This window comes from Lycium barbarum, chromosome 10 (genome assembly GCF_019175385.1).
Source record: "Lycium barbarum isolate Lr01 chromosome 10, ASM1917538v2, whole genome shotgun sequence".
Lineage (NCBI taxonomy): Eukaryota > Viridiplantae > Streptophyta > Magnoliopsida > Solanales > Solanaceae > Lycium > Lycium barbarum.
In genome coordinates this window covers 76630289-76644401 of record NC_083346.1, presented here as the reverse complement: position 1 = coordinate 76644401, position 14113 = coordinate 76630289, and the positions used below count along the sequence as shown (strand labels likewise).

Here is a 14113-nt window from a genome sequence, read left to right as displayed (position 1 = left end):
TATTTGATCAATCGATGCACTAGGTGTCAAAATTTGTGTATCATTTTGTATCCTCTTCCTCTTTAGTGTCTTTGTTTTGTTGCATGGCTGTGTTTGTGTCTCTTCAACTGTCATGCTCGGAGTAAGTGATACAACATTCATTGAAGTTGGATGCTGAGAAAGGTCATTGTTTACAACTTGCTCAATGTTTGGTGGTTGCCATTGTAGCTGCTGAGGTGTCTAGTTAGGAGTTACTATCTCGCTCTGCTCATGTGGAATCCCAAGGTTATGTACAATAGGGCTGTGTTGTTCATCATCCAATCCAACTTCAGACATGTCTTCTTCATAAGCAATGCAGAGTTGTTTGTCAATTTCCTCTATGGTTTGTCCTTCTGTCATTAGGATAGATTAATTATGATGTTCTTGTAATGGGTTGTTCTCCGCATCAGCTTAATTGAACTCTAATATGAAACGGGAATTTCTAAAGTTGTCATTGTTGTTGAGCAGGTACAAGCAAGTGTGAAGATCAATGTTGTTTGTTACGCGCATCCCTTTGGATGTTTTCTCACTGGTGTCAAACCATATGTTGGCCTCTTTTTGCTGAGTATCTTGTGTATGCCCCGCAAATATCTGTTGAGTGAATTTTTGAAAATTTACACTATCATTGACAAGTATTAGCTTGGTTTCATGATTAACATAATTGTAGGCGGCGTCCCATTTGCCGTTGAAGGCTACGTAGATGCATCTTGGTATTATTTTTTTGTTAAACTTCCTGCATAAAGAGAGATTCACTTGAGAAAAAAAACAAAATGAAATGTATTTAAGTTGTTAGTTTTGAAAATTTAAGTTCTGCCCTTCCCAGCAGGCTTTGTATGTAAAGTCATGAAGTATGCCTGAAACGACATACTCTACCATTTTGTAAACAAAAGTTCTGCCGCTACCAACATTCTTCAAAAACGGAGTAACTTTTCTGCAACAGTTATTCCAATGAAATTGCAACAGTTATTTTCATGAAACTGAAAAACCTCCTCCGTCTTTATCCAATTTAAATCAAATCCATGCAACAGTTATTCCAATTTAAAATAGACTCATTTATACTTCTATATAAACCAACACAACTTTTGGAAGAAGGAAAAAAAACACTTTACTTCTGAAAACCAGATATAATCACATACAAAATGAACTAAAATCAACATATTGTACATGTTAATGGTGGCCATGGGCAAGCACATGAACATTCCCATCTTCATAACCAAATCCATCCTAATATTGCAAATTTGCAAATTACTCATGAAAATGCTGATATCAAAAGAGACAGAGATTTTCTGAGGGCTCTTTACGGTGCTCTAAGTAGAGAAAATGATGATCTACGAAGAGAATTACGACTTGTAAGGCAGAGGTTATTCCAGCACACTGGCCAAGTTGACGATGGGGCAATTTGGAATGGGTACACATGAAATTAGAACTAATGATGGTAGTTTGGTACTTATGAAGTTAGGATTTTATGTTTTGTGGACACACACACACATATATATATATATATATATATATATATATATATATATATATATATATATATATATATATATATATATATATATATATATATAAATGTATGTTAATGAAGTGTAAGTTTCATTAAGTTTGTAGAATTTTACTTTAATGGCTTCTAAACAGAAGTATTGCCTTCTACGACATACTTGTTCAGAAGTTTGTTCAGAACTTTTCCTGTAACGGCATACTCTACTACTTTATAAATTATACTTTTGCCTCCTCCGGCATAAGTACTTTTTGTTTTGCTTAACTTAATGCAGTAACTGTTTTTGGTTAAAAAATAAAATGAAAACCTTCTCTACCTTCATCCAATTTAAATCAAATGCCTGCAACAGTTATTCCAATTAGAGGATTGACGCAACTGGACTAATTTATACTTCTATATAAACCAGAACTTTTGCCTTTTCCGGCATACTTGTTATGAAATTGGTTCAGAACATTGCCGTTAACGGCATACTCTACTCTTTTGTAAATTAAACTTTTGCCTCCTCCGACATAAACACTTTTTGTTTTGCTGATGATAATGCAGTAACTGTTTTTGGTTAAAAAAAATAAAAAAAATGAAAACCTCCTCTCCCTTCATCCAATTTAAATCAAATGCCTGCAACAGTTATTCCAATTAGAGGATTGACGCAACTGGACTAATTTATACTTCTATATAAACCAGAACTTTTGCCTTCTCCGGCATACTTGTTATGAAATTGGTTCAGAACATTGCCGTTAACGGCATACTCTACTCTTTTGTAAATTGAACTTTTGCCTCCTCCGGCATAAGCACTTTTTGTTTTTGCTGATGATAATGCAGTAACTGTTTTTGGTTAAAAAAAATAAAAAAAATGAAAACCTCCTCTACCTTCATCCAATTTAAATCAAATTCCTGCAACAGTTATTCCAATTAGAGGATTGACACAACTGGACTAATTTATACTTCTATATAAACCAGAACTTTTGCCTTCTCCGGCATACTTGTTATGAAATTGGTTCAGAATATTGTCGTTAACGGAATACTCTACTCTTTTGTAAATTGAACTTTTGCCTCCTCCGGCAGACTTGTTCTAAATTTGCACACAGTTTGCCTTAATTCAAGTTTAAATCGATAAGCATTGCCTGATTTAAATTGAATTTACTATAATTACAATTTCAAGTAAATAAGCATTGTATACTAATTTAATTAAGGTATAAAGTAATTAAAATCAAAACAAAGCATTAAATCCAATCAATTCTATTTTGCTGATTAATTTTATCATGCGCAATGTTCAATCTGAGCTGTATGTCATCTGTTTCTTAATAATCAGGTCGTAGAAGATGATCTTTTTCAAATATTAACAATCTAAACTCAATAAAATCGTTAAATTGAGTTGAATTAAGATTTGTACCTTTTACTGATGTTGTAGCAGCAAAATCAATTGAGAAATCTGGCTTGAAACAACGATTTGAATAATGTGAAAAATTGAAAACGAAGTTGGGCTGGGTTAACGATACGAAAGAAGGGAAGGATTGAGAATAACGATTTTTGTATTTTATATGTAACAGTTAGGGATAGTAATGTCTTTTTACTATGTTGCTTTTGCTCGGAAGGACAATAATTAAAGACCACCATTTTGAGGGGCAAAATCTAAAGACCAGCCCAAAAGAGGGGCATTCGCGCCAATTGCCCCCCAAAAAATAGGTTGGGCTATCCCAACTTATTTTTTTTAGCTTATAAGCTGCTAGCCCAACTTTTTTTTTTTTGAAACAGCTTATAAGCTACTTAAAATAAGTCCATCCAAACAAGCTCTAAAACAAAAAGTATTCGTCCGTCAAGCTCTAAAACAAAAAGTATTCGTCCGTTTGATTTCTTCTCTTTCCTTTTCTGTCTCTCGCTAAGTTCCGACTCAATTTGCAATACCCCTTTAGACATATCTGAATAGAATACTGTAATCCCCTCAACATCCCCACCACGATCTTAGAGATTAAACCACAACTCACACTTCCCAATTATTATTATTATTATTATTATTATTATTATTATTATTATATATCTAAAACCCAAAAAGTGTACATAACGTGAAAATATTTCATCCCTTACGATCCAATCTTCCTCATATTCCCTTTTCTCTCAATTCACATTAAACATTTTCATGCATTTCCATGTTTCAAAAAAATCCTCACTAAACTTCAAATTACACAAAAAATGAAAGTGAAAGATACAATGAGTAAGAGTTTACTCTGTTTAGCAGTATTCATTATATTCCTCTTTGCTTCTTTATTCTATACAGGAACAATCGATTACAGATCAAGTTTTTCCCTATTCGATTCTTCCACACTGAGTAAACCTACACCTTGCTACACTGAATCAGACTCTCTTAAAGTTTACATGTATGATCTGGAAATGAAATACAACACGGGTTTGTTAAAAGGGTCACATTATAATGCACCAGCTGTTACAGTCGAGACTTTACCAAAATGGCCTTATTATACGGGTTTAAGGAAACAACACAGTGTTGAGTATTGGATGTTGGCATCATTGTTGTATGGAAATGATGAGGCGGTTAGGGTTTTGGATCCGGAATCCGCTGATGTGTTTTTTGTGCCTTTTTTTTCGTCGTTGAGTTATAATACTTATTATAGACATGGGAATGATTCTGAGGTCAAATTTGATGATGCATTGCAGGTGATCTTTCTGTCTTATTATATGTTTTCAGCGCATGCTTGGAGCTTGGTTATTTAGTTGTTCAAAGTCTTTATCTGATCTGCATCTTCAAATTTATCTCTAATTATTCCCTGAATTTCAAGTTAGAATGATTCTAGGGGATTCATTTGGTAGCTAGTTAGGAGGCAAGTTATTCATGTATTAAATTCTGCATAAGTAATACCTTGTTTAGTAGCCGATTAGGAGGTAAGTTATTCATGTATAAGATTAATACAGTGTTAGCTAATACATGAATAACTAAACCCTGCATAAATTAATATATAGATTCCCTCATAACTAATTCCTGCATTACTAATACCTGCTTAACTCTAACCAGTTACCAAACAACCCCTTTATTGTTGTAATTCTCTTGAATGCTTTGGTGTTGTCGTTACACTTACATTAGTTCCGTTAGAGAGAAGTTTGAGTTTTCCTTGATAATTAAGCATAATTGTGAACTAGAGAACCTCTCGTTCTGTGACCTAAATAGGGCGGAAAACATAGAGGATTTATATCTCCGACACAACTAGTTTGGGTTGAGGTGTAGCTGATTGATGATTGGTTTTTACTATATTATTGATAAGGAAAGCAAAAAGATTAGTTGCTTTTGTCAGATTTGTTTTCCTGATGAAGCTTATGTAAGAGCTTTTTTCCCTCTGTATAGCATTCTATTAGTCACATTACCACACTTTTTTCTCTTTATGCAGACTTCTTAGTTAGAGTCTAACTCTAGGACCAAGATATTTCAGCTGTAAATATGTGTTGTTAATTGGCAACAAGACGGTTCCTCACAAGTGTAGGATAAGAAACAGATGTTAGAGCTCTCAACAAGAGTTTGTTCCTATACTTTTTTATGCACCCATAAGGTTTCAATATATATATAGAAGATTGAGTATCTTTCATAGATATTCATATTTTTATACCAGACTCACCGAGGACATGACCTTAGATAGGAGGTTGTGGAGGACTCAGATTAGGATAGAAGGCTAGGTGGCTAATCCTTTCACCATAGTACTTATAGTTTTGCTCATTTGTTTATTGTCATTTGATTTCTGCATTTGATTGCTGCTTATATTTGCTGGGCCGTTGTACTTTGGTTATCTTAGTTATCTATAGTAGTTAATGCTCCTTTCTTTCCGGACTGTTCTACCATGACTTTCTCGCTTTTGTTATTCCTTGCTTTCATATTGTTTTCGATATGCTTGGTCCTATCTAACCTTTTGTCTTGTTTTTCCTCTCTTGTTCTCCTCTCTTGAGCCGAGGGTCTTTCGGAAATAGCCGCCCTACCTTTCAAGGTGGGGGTTAGGTCTGCGTACACTCTACCCTCCCCAAACCCCACATGGTGGGATTATACTGGGCTTGTTGTTGTTGTTGTTGTTCTATACTTTTTAGTATATTTCTCCTATACTTTTTAGTATATTTCTTGTACACATGATTTCATTAATAAAATCATCTTAGCTTATATAAAAACAAAAGAGAATATTATACCTCATACTTAAGAAAGTTCAGCCTGGAAATGAATAGCTGTTAGAAATCCAAATTCTAGTTAATGAGTCCTTTAAAAGGCTTAACCCTGATTGTGTACTGTCTGGCAATTTTACCTGTGAAAGTGGAACAGAGAGTGTTTTTTGCAATTCATTGTGCAGCTTTAAATAGCTGGCTATGTGAATTATTCAACTACATGTTTGGTAAGACTCTCATTTTCTATGCACATTTTGCTACTCCTTCCACCTAGGAAAACTTGACCTATTTTGACTGTTATGAAGATGAAGAGAGTTTGAGCATATCTTAAATTGAAGGCAGATAAAACAGTGTGTACAACAGCAATTTAAAACATGAAAAAGTAGATTTAGTTGATGAAAATTGTCAGGTGTGAGATGTAGAATTGCCAGATGAAAGAAATCAGAGATGTTTTGAAGACAAGCAGAGTGACTTACAGAAGTTCAAGATGAATTGTTTAGCTCTATACTATTTTTGCTGTAAACAGGAAATGTTAGTTGAAACAGAAGATATTTTTGATGTTTTAGACTATTTATAAGAAAAGCAACAAATAGGTGTCCAAGTTGTAAGTTGTAATAAATTTGAAGGGGGACTACATAGTTTGATGTAGTATACCTGTGGATATGTAGATTAACTGTTACCATCCTCAAAAAAAAAAAATTGTCAGTGTTAAAATCCTAGAGATTATATTTGTTTGAATTTTTGTTAAATGAAAAAGATTTATGTTTAAGGAAATAGGTCAAGTGTTTTGGGATGTACAAAAAGGAAAGTAGGTCAAGTTTTATGGAAAAGAGGAATTCATGTGAGTTTATTCTAATGTGCTCTGTTTTGGTTAACCACTGAAATTTATGGGGCACTAGCAGTTTGACTCTCTCAAGGAGGTGGTCATTAAAAGGACTTCTTGAGATCCTTTTCACTGTTCATCCATACTGTTCATCTATCCGGTGGTGAAGGATTGCTGCTATCTTTAGAAGAAATGATAAATGCATCTAAAAGTTACGTTGTGTTAGGGAAGGAACGCTTCAGACCAATAAAATATGCAAAGCAATCTATGCATTTATTTGGTCTTATATAAAGTTCTCCTACACGCACACTGTCCGTAAAAGAAGTCATTACCTTCTAATAACTAGATAAAATTACTGGAGGGATACTTATGTCCGTTCAATGTGGACCATTTTCAGAGGGACCATGATAGTGTTGGAAGAGGAGTTGGTGTATTAACCGTCACTTGGTGCCAAGGAACATTCAAGTAGCATTCTTCTGGAGCCAAATGGGTGGTAGCCCCTTGCTAGTTGGATTGGTCGAGTTAGTGATTTATGCAGATTTGTGCAGTCTTTTGTTGCTGATGTATAAAATATGAAAAGAAGGACATGAAACCTTTGAATAGTATAAGAGTTAAGAGAGTAAAGAAGCTATTGGTGAAGTTCGAGGTGAAGTCTTATTTGAAACTTAGCATGCGGGAAGTAGATAAAGAAATGTATATCTAGTACACCGGATAGAGAAGAGGGCTAAAGACTTGAACCTTGTTAACTGTAAGACGACTCCAAAATGTATATACAAGAGATAGTAAGATCAAAGAGAGATGCGCCATAGTGTAGGAACTTGGAAGAGGAGTTAATGCATTAGTTGTAAATTGGCCTTGAGAAACACTTAAGTGACATTTTTGGGGCCGAACTGTTTAACTAAGAACAATATTAACTGACTGAGCATATAGTAGTACTTAGGACAAAAGTATAACCGGTGAGGTGGGAGAGAGCCCCTTTTTAGTTGAGTTAGTCAAGTAAGTAAGTTATGCAGGCTTGTGCTGTCTTTTGCTGGTCTGGAAAGCTATGAAAAGTCAGACACGGTAAAGCCTTTGAAGAGAATAAGGGAGTACAGAAAGGCAAAAAGGCTATTAAGCCTGGCAAAGTCTTATGTACTTTAATCCAAAAAATAAGAATGCAGGAAGTGGAGAAAGACAGTAAATCCTAGTACACATGAGAGAAGAGGAGTTAATAATTTAAACCTTGTTAAGTGTAATAAGAGAATGCCCAACAAGTTTTGACAAAAGATAGTGAGATCAAAGTTCTTTTTCCTCTCCTATGTGGTTTGCGAGCTATTGCACAGGAGCTGGGCTTGAAGAGTAGCGGCTGCAGGTTCCCATGTCATCAAAAAAAAAAAAAAAAAAAGAGATAGTGAGATCAAAGAAGATATAGATTATCTATTTGATCAATTACTTAACTCAAATTACAGGGATAACATTACATATCTTTGTATATTTGCGCAAGAGCGAAACTTTAGCTACACTCATAAAACTAGATCCGTAGAATTTAAGGGCGTCATAAAAAATACAAGGGTTAGAAAATCCTATTGTTGAGATGACATCCCTATAAAGGTTTAAATAGTAATCTGCTATTTAATATTATATTATGGATTGGAAAGATGACAAATAAGTAGAGAAACAGTTATCAAAGTGTGTGAAAGATCGTGGTAATATATATATATATATATATATATATATATATATATATTTGTTTTTTGGGATGAAGAAAATCGTGGTAATAAACTTATGAGTCATACAATAATTTTTGGGAAAATATAATAGAGCATAGGCTTAGATATTTAGAAGGGTACCAAAGAATAAATTGTTATCTATGGCGGTAGGATCTACAACAAAAATGCTATATTTTTGCTAACAGATTGGTGGAGATTTGTAGGAAAAGGAAGTATCCAGTGACTTAGAGAACATATGATCAATTGCCAAGAAGTTCGTTCGTAGGTGCGAGAGAATAAAAGAATTTGTATAAATATCATAAGGGAGATGTAATAAGGAGCTACTGTAAGCATGAGAACAACGGGATATGGAGGAGCTTCTCATACTGTGAGTTTACACTGAAGATCTATTTTTAGCTTTACTTGCTTGGGCTACTTATGGATGAACTAACCAAGTGTATGGGATGAGACTCTATGGTGCATGCTATTTGCAAATGATACTATTAGTTGACCAAATTTGCGAGAGTTAAGTCAACCAAAAACTTTAACTGAGGGGAAACTCCCAGGAAAATAAGGTTTTAAAATAAGTAGGAGTTAGACCGGATATATGCATTGCATGTTTAGCCCCATAAGAAATAAAGTTGAAGTGAGATTAGGCAAAATTGGTGCCATTCACTCATTCAGATATCTAGACTTAGTGTTCCTAGTAGATATTCATATATCCAGGCTCAATATTCTTAATTGATAGTTGAGATATTTAGGCTCAGTATTCCTAATGAACGATATGATGAATGAAAATGTAACACAGAGATTTGGAATAAGATCAATTAAATAGAGGAGCACTACGATAAAGAGATACCCGTCAAAGTGATAGCGAGCTGTATATGACAGTGTTCACGCCTGTGAATGTTGGGCTTCAAATGTCTTAACTTATCTACAGGATGAGTGTAAATGTGGAAAATTGAGATCAATGTATCGTCATACCGGATTAGACAAGATTATGATCACCCAATAGAAGGTACAAATAGCATATATAGAGCATAAAATGTTAGAAGGTCACCTGAAATTGTTTTGGCCATTTTCTACCTAGAATTACAAATGCACCAATGAATAGGTGCAACACTATGATGATTGAAAGTGTTAATAGGACGTGGTAAACTTAAAATCACATGGAGATAAGTTGTATCAAAAGACATACAATGTTTAGGAATCCACACGAACTTAGTGAAGATAGAACACAAAAGTTCCATATAGACAATATTAACTAGTTGGGATTAAGTTTTATGGTGTTGGTACACGTACATTAGGATTGGTATTTGCCAAGTCTTTTTAGCTTGCGCAAAGATGTATATCGGTGAAGTAATTCATATAGCCGATCAATTTAGTTTAGAATTGAGATATACTACTAGTGTTATTCTAGTATTCCTCCCTGTAATAATTATTCTTTTTCTGCATTGGCTTTGTTCTTCTAACAGGCTGAAATTGCTGACTTCTTACAAAAGTCTGAACATTGGAAGAGGTCTAGTGGTCGGGATCATGTGATACCAATGCATCATCCAAATGCTTTCAGGCGTTACCGGGAGAAGGTGAATGCTGCTATTTTCATTGTTGCAGATTTTGGTCGTCCTCCTCCAACTGTTTCTAATTTGAGGAAAGATGTAGTGGCCCCATACGCACACGTGGTTGAAACTTTTGAAGGTGATAAAACTGCAGACCCATATGAGTCCCGTACAACTCTTCTTTTCTTCCGGGGGAGGACAGACAGGAAAGATGTATGCTTGTTTGAATTCTGAATAAATCAATCATGTATTCTCAAGTGATTGATTTATTTGAATCAAATCATTTGAGAATAATATACTCTTTTTTTTCCACCAAAAAACCCATGTATTCTCAAATGATGAAATTTTTTTGTGACTCTGTTCGTGCTGCAGGATGGAAAAGACCGTCAGCAATTGAAAGACATGTTAAGTGGTCAAAAGGATGTTGTCTTCGAAGCAGCAGGAATCTCAGGGAAAGGTGTAAATGAAGTAAGTTGTTTAGTTATACAAACTGATTCTGTATAATTGGGTGGTATTTCTTTGTTGTTACAACTGGAAAATATGAGATACATTCCAATGTGCTTTGGTGTAATGTCATATGTTGGATCCTTAATTATTGGCCGTTTCCGTTGACCTGCCAGTTTTAAGTTTCCCAGATGTCTTCTGTTACGTAATATTATCACAAGGTACCATTGCAGTTGAGATTCGACAAAGTCCCTCACCTACCCGATAAAAAGAAAAAAAATAGCCCCCACCTCTCCAACGATTTGCTCTGATCCCTTTCCCCCTTTCCCTCAATCCCTTGTTATTTTTGCCTGTACTTGCATTTACTTATAGTTTTCGCTTTTGTATGTCAGTCAACAAATGGGATGCGTTCCTCAAAGTTCTGTCTACACCCAGCAGGGGACACGCCATCATCTTGCCGCCTGTTTGATGCTATAGTTAGCCATTGTGTTCCTGTAATTGTGAGTGACAAAATTGAGCTACCTTTCGAGGATGAATTAGACTACACCAAGTTCTCGATATTTTTCTCACGCGAGGAGGCAAAGAAAGAAGGATACCTGCTTGATCAGCTCAGGACCTTTCCAAAAGAAAGATGGCTTGAAATGTGGGGCTATCTTAAGAACATTACCCATCATTTTGAGTACCAGTACCCTCTGAAAAAGGGTGATGCTGTAAACATGATATGGAGGCAGGTGAAGCACAAGCTTCCTGCTGCCAAACTTGATGTACATAGAAACAGGAGGCTCAAAGTGCCAGATTGGTGGAGATAGTGCTTGAGAGGCTTGCTGGTATAATACTGTACATTTGTATACATTAATAGCCAAATATCCCTTAAGGGGAACTATCAATCGAGCAAAGATAGTAATAATCACGGCATCTAGATTATTGAAATATTATTAACATTAGTTGAACATTTCTGGGTTTTTTTTGTCCTGGAGACTGAGGGTTGGTTTTCGCAACGATAGCTTACCCAACATTTAATATGGCTTTGTAGCATATTCATTCATTGCATAATAGAGGTTGAGATATATAGAGCTATGTGTTCGATGAGTTTTTCTCCATAGGGAAATGTTAGACATGTAACATGTTCTCTCAAATCACTGTTACATGACAAGTTGGGCTAGTTAGTCATGTCAGGTGTAACAGCGGAGAGTGAAGTGATAGTATGGAGAGGTGGGGTTGTTATTTTGCACCTCTCTTCTCCTTTGACCTTAGTTACTACTTACTACTGTTCGTGGACTAGAGACTAACTTTTGCTCATAAATACCAAATAAATACGTGCATTTCTATAAAATAAAAAAAGTAGCAAGGCGTAGCAAGGAAATTGTAAATAAGAAAAAGGATCTTCGTCCATAAGAGCCAATCAGAACAGTGTTTACACAAGAAGTCAATAGTTTGAATCGAATAGGAAAGAAATTTGCTACTCGCGTGTTGGGGGATTTGCGAGGTGCTTCCTATCAATTTGTCCAATTGGAAGGGATCTACTATGACTTTGGCGTGGAATTGTCATGGTCTAGTACCAACTGAAGACCCGTGAATTATACCGAATGTCATCAAACTTATAGTCTGAGTAGGCGTTTGGACATGAAGTACAAATATTGATTTGAAATATATGATTTGGTGGTTAGGTCCGGTATAAATTATGACTAAACAATATTACCTCTACCCAAATTAGTACTACAATGTTTTTATTTGATACAAATGTTACGACAATAGTTTAATTTTTCTTTAACACTTCGTAAAGTTTACAAGTTGTTTCTTGAGTTTACAAGATTATATTGCAGCAATAGTTTCTTGAAATGTAAAAGTAGACCTTACTCAATCGTTTCAAGTACGACTGAAAATTTGTCTTACAAGAAAATAAATAGTATTACAACTGAGACTGGAAAGAGAAAAAATCCGAAGTGTTGGGTTTGTTGCCAACCATATATTTGCAATGCTATTCGCTATTTTGGGATGAAAATACAAGATCATTTCAATTCTCAAAGATGGGGAATTATTTTGTCTTATATGTAGCTATATATAATCAACTACGAATTGAATTGTGGACGATGATAATCCATATGTAGAAAGAATAACAAGTCCTTATCAAAGTAGTCAATTTAGAGTTAAAACAAATGATTTTATTAAGAGCATCTCTTGAAATGGACACCGATTCCAACATATGAGGAAAGAATCAAATTGTTGAATATCCTGCTATCTTCTACTATTAGAGAAAAGTTCTGGTTGTGAATGTTCATTAAACAGCAGTCACTCGATTGCTCAAATTTCTAAGGTTCGAAAATTAAAGGAGAACAACTTGTTTACTTTTATTGCTTTCCATAGAAAAAGGAATAAAAGTAATGGCTTAATACATAGACAACTTCTTAAACTTGCCAACATATTCTATTTAGACACTCAAACTAAAGCCTGTTTTAATTGAACACTTTAACAAATAATAAAATGTACGTTCCTATTAGACATATTAGGTTCAAATTTTAGAAAAACTTTTACACGTGTTTTCAAGCGTCCATTAGCTAGATAAGTTAAACACTTGAACTATGTCACATCATTTAATTATATGCATTTGCCTCAATAAGCCGTAAAACTTCAAGCTGATGTGTATACTTTAAGAAGATGTTATATTTAATGTGGTTAACTTAACTACTTAATAGACATTTGAGAACACGCGCAAAAGTTTTCAAAATATGAACCGAAAGTGTCTAATAGAAACACTTTATTATGTGTTCAAGTGCTATATTGAAACAAGATTTAATTTGAGTGTCTAAATAGAATTTGTTGGTAAGTTTAAGGGATGTCTATGTAAAGCCAAAAAACAATGATAGCTGAGAGTTAAAATTCTACAAGCAAGTAACGAAAAGTCAGAAAAAATCATAAAAGTGTCGAAATATGAATGAATTGTACATATTAAGGCAATAACCGTGCGTGATGTTCAGTGTAAAATGCATGCCTTTAGCCGTTAATTATCTCGCATAGTTCTTTTGTTATCATTTGAGTACTATTTTGATTGCTTTGTGCTTAATATCATGTTTTTGATGTTTAAGATTAAAACGGAGAAGAAAAGAGCAATTTATGGTCATGGACTTTGAAGGCCGAGTAAAAGTCCCAAAAATTCAACCGGAATCGTGTTCGGGGTTCAATTCAAGGACCAAGTGTGCATGCTAAGAAGTGGAAAAAAGCGACAAAGCGCAAGGAATTGGCTGTGCGCGCCGCGCCAGCATGGGTCGAGCAAAAGAAGACCAAAATATGACTCCCCTGAAAAATTAGCTTGTGTTGTAAATATTAATATGTTTGTCCATGAATTTACAAATATGTTTGTCCATAAATTTACTTGTAAATTGGATGCCCACCAAATACTTGGGCACCAAGTATGTGTGGCCACCAAGTAATAACTTGGTGGCCACCAAGTTGTCCCTTATGGCCACCAAGTTCACTTATTTCCTCCTATAAATAGGAGTGTATTTTCTTGTATTAGAACTACCACAAAAACAAGAAGTGAAATATAAAGTTTCCCCGCTTTCTCTAAAGCTTTTCTTCTTTGCAATTATTTGGTTTTATAACACGTTATTAGCACGAGATTCTGCCTTGAGCACTTAATTTGAAAAGATCTTGAGATCGGCAGAGAGGAAAACTCTAATTATCCTCGTTCTAAACCATTGGTCTGCACGGTAAGTAGTACCAATTTATTGTATTTATGAAGCTTATACCTTTTATTATATACGGTGGCCTAGGGGTGGTATCTCTTTGGCTTACTGTTTGTTTTAATATAAACGAAGCAAGATAATCCCATGATTGGCTTAACTAAGCAAAGGATTAAACAATTCTCAATATTTTACACTTTAAAGGATTCAACAATTCTCGATATTTTACACTTGCATATATTTACTCGACATTA

At 34.8% G+C, this 14113-nt stretch overlaps 1 protein-coding gene across 2 annotated transcripts; it reads left to right on the top strand.

Annotated features, from left to right (window-relative positions):
- The first annotated feature begins 3357 nt into the window (after positions 1–3357).
- Positions 3358–11268, top strand: LOC132614431 (probable arabinosyltransferase ARAD1). Of its 2 annotated transcripts, none has more exons than XM_060328886.1 (4): positions 3358–4186; positions 9652–9762; positions 10108–10203; positions 10572–11268. In XM_060328886.1, exons 1-4 carry the CDS (start codon positions 3707–3709, stop codon positions 10986–10988), a joined length of 1104 nt encoding a protein of 367 aa, XP_060184869.1. In that variant the 5' UTR covers positions 3358–3706; the 3' UTR covers positions 10989–11268. The 2 variants fall into 2 exon arrangements, with proteins under 2 accessions (XP_060184869.1, XP_060184868.1); XM_060328885.1 differs by having other exon boundaries at positions 3363–4186; positions 9652–9948.
- Positions 11269–14113: the final 2845 nt, after the last annotated feature.

Excerpts from the sequence above, each read along its gene's own strand:
- LOC132614431 (XM_060328885.1), top strand. The coding sequence starts at position 3,707 with ATGAAAGTGAAAGATACAATGAGTAAGAGTTTACTCTGTTTAGCAGTA. Across the intron at positions 4,187-9,651 it reads AATTTGATGATGCATTGCAG|GCTGAAATTGCTGACTTCTT; the intron begins GTGATCTTTCTG and ends TTCTTCTAACAG. Across the intron at positions 9,949-10,107 it reads GGAGGACAGACAGGAAAGAT|GATGGAAAAGACCGTCAGCA; the intron begins GTATGCTTGTTT and ends TTCGTGCTGCAG.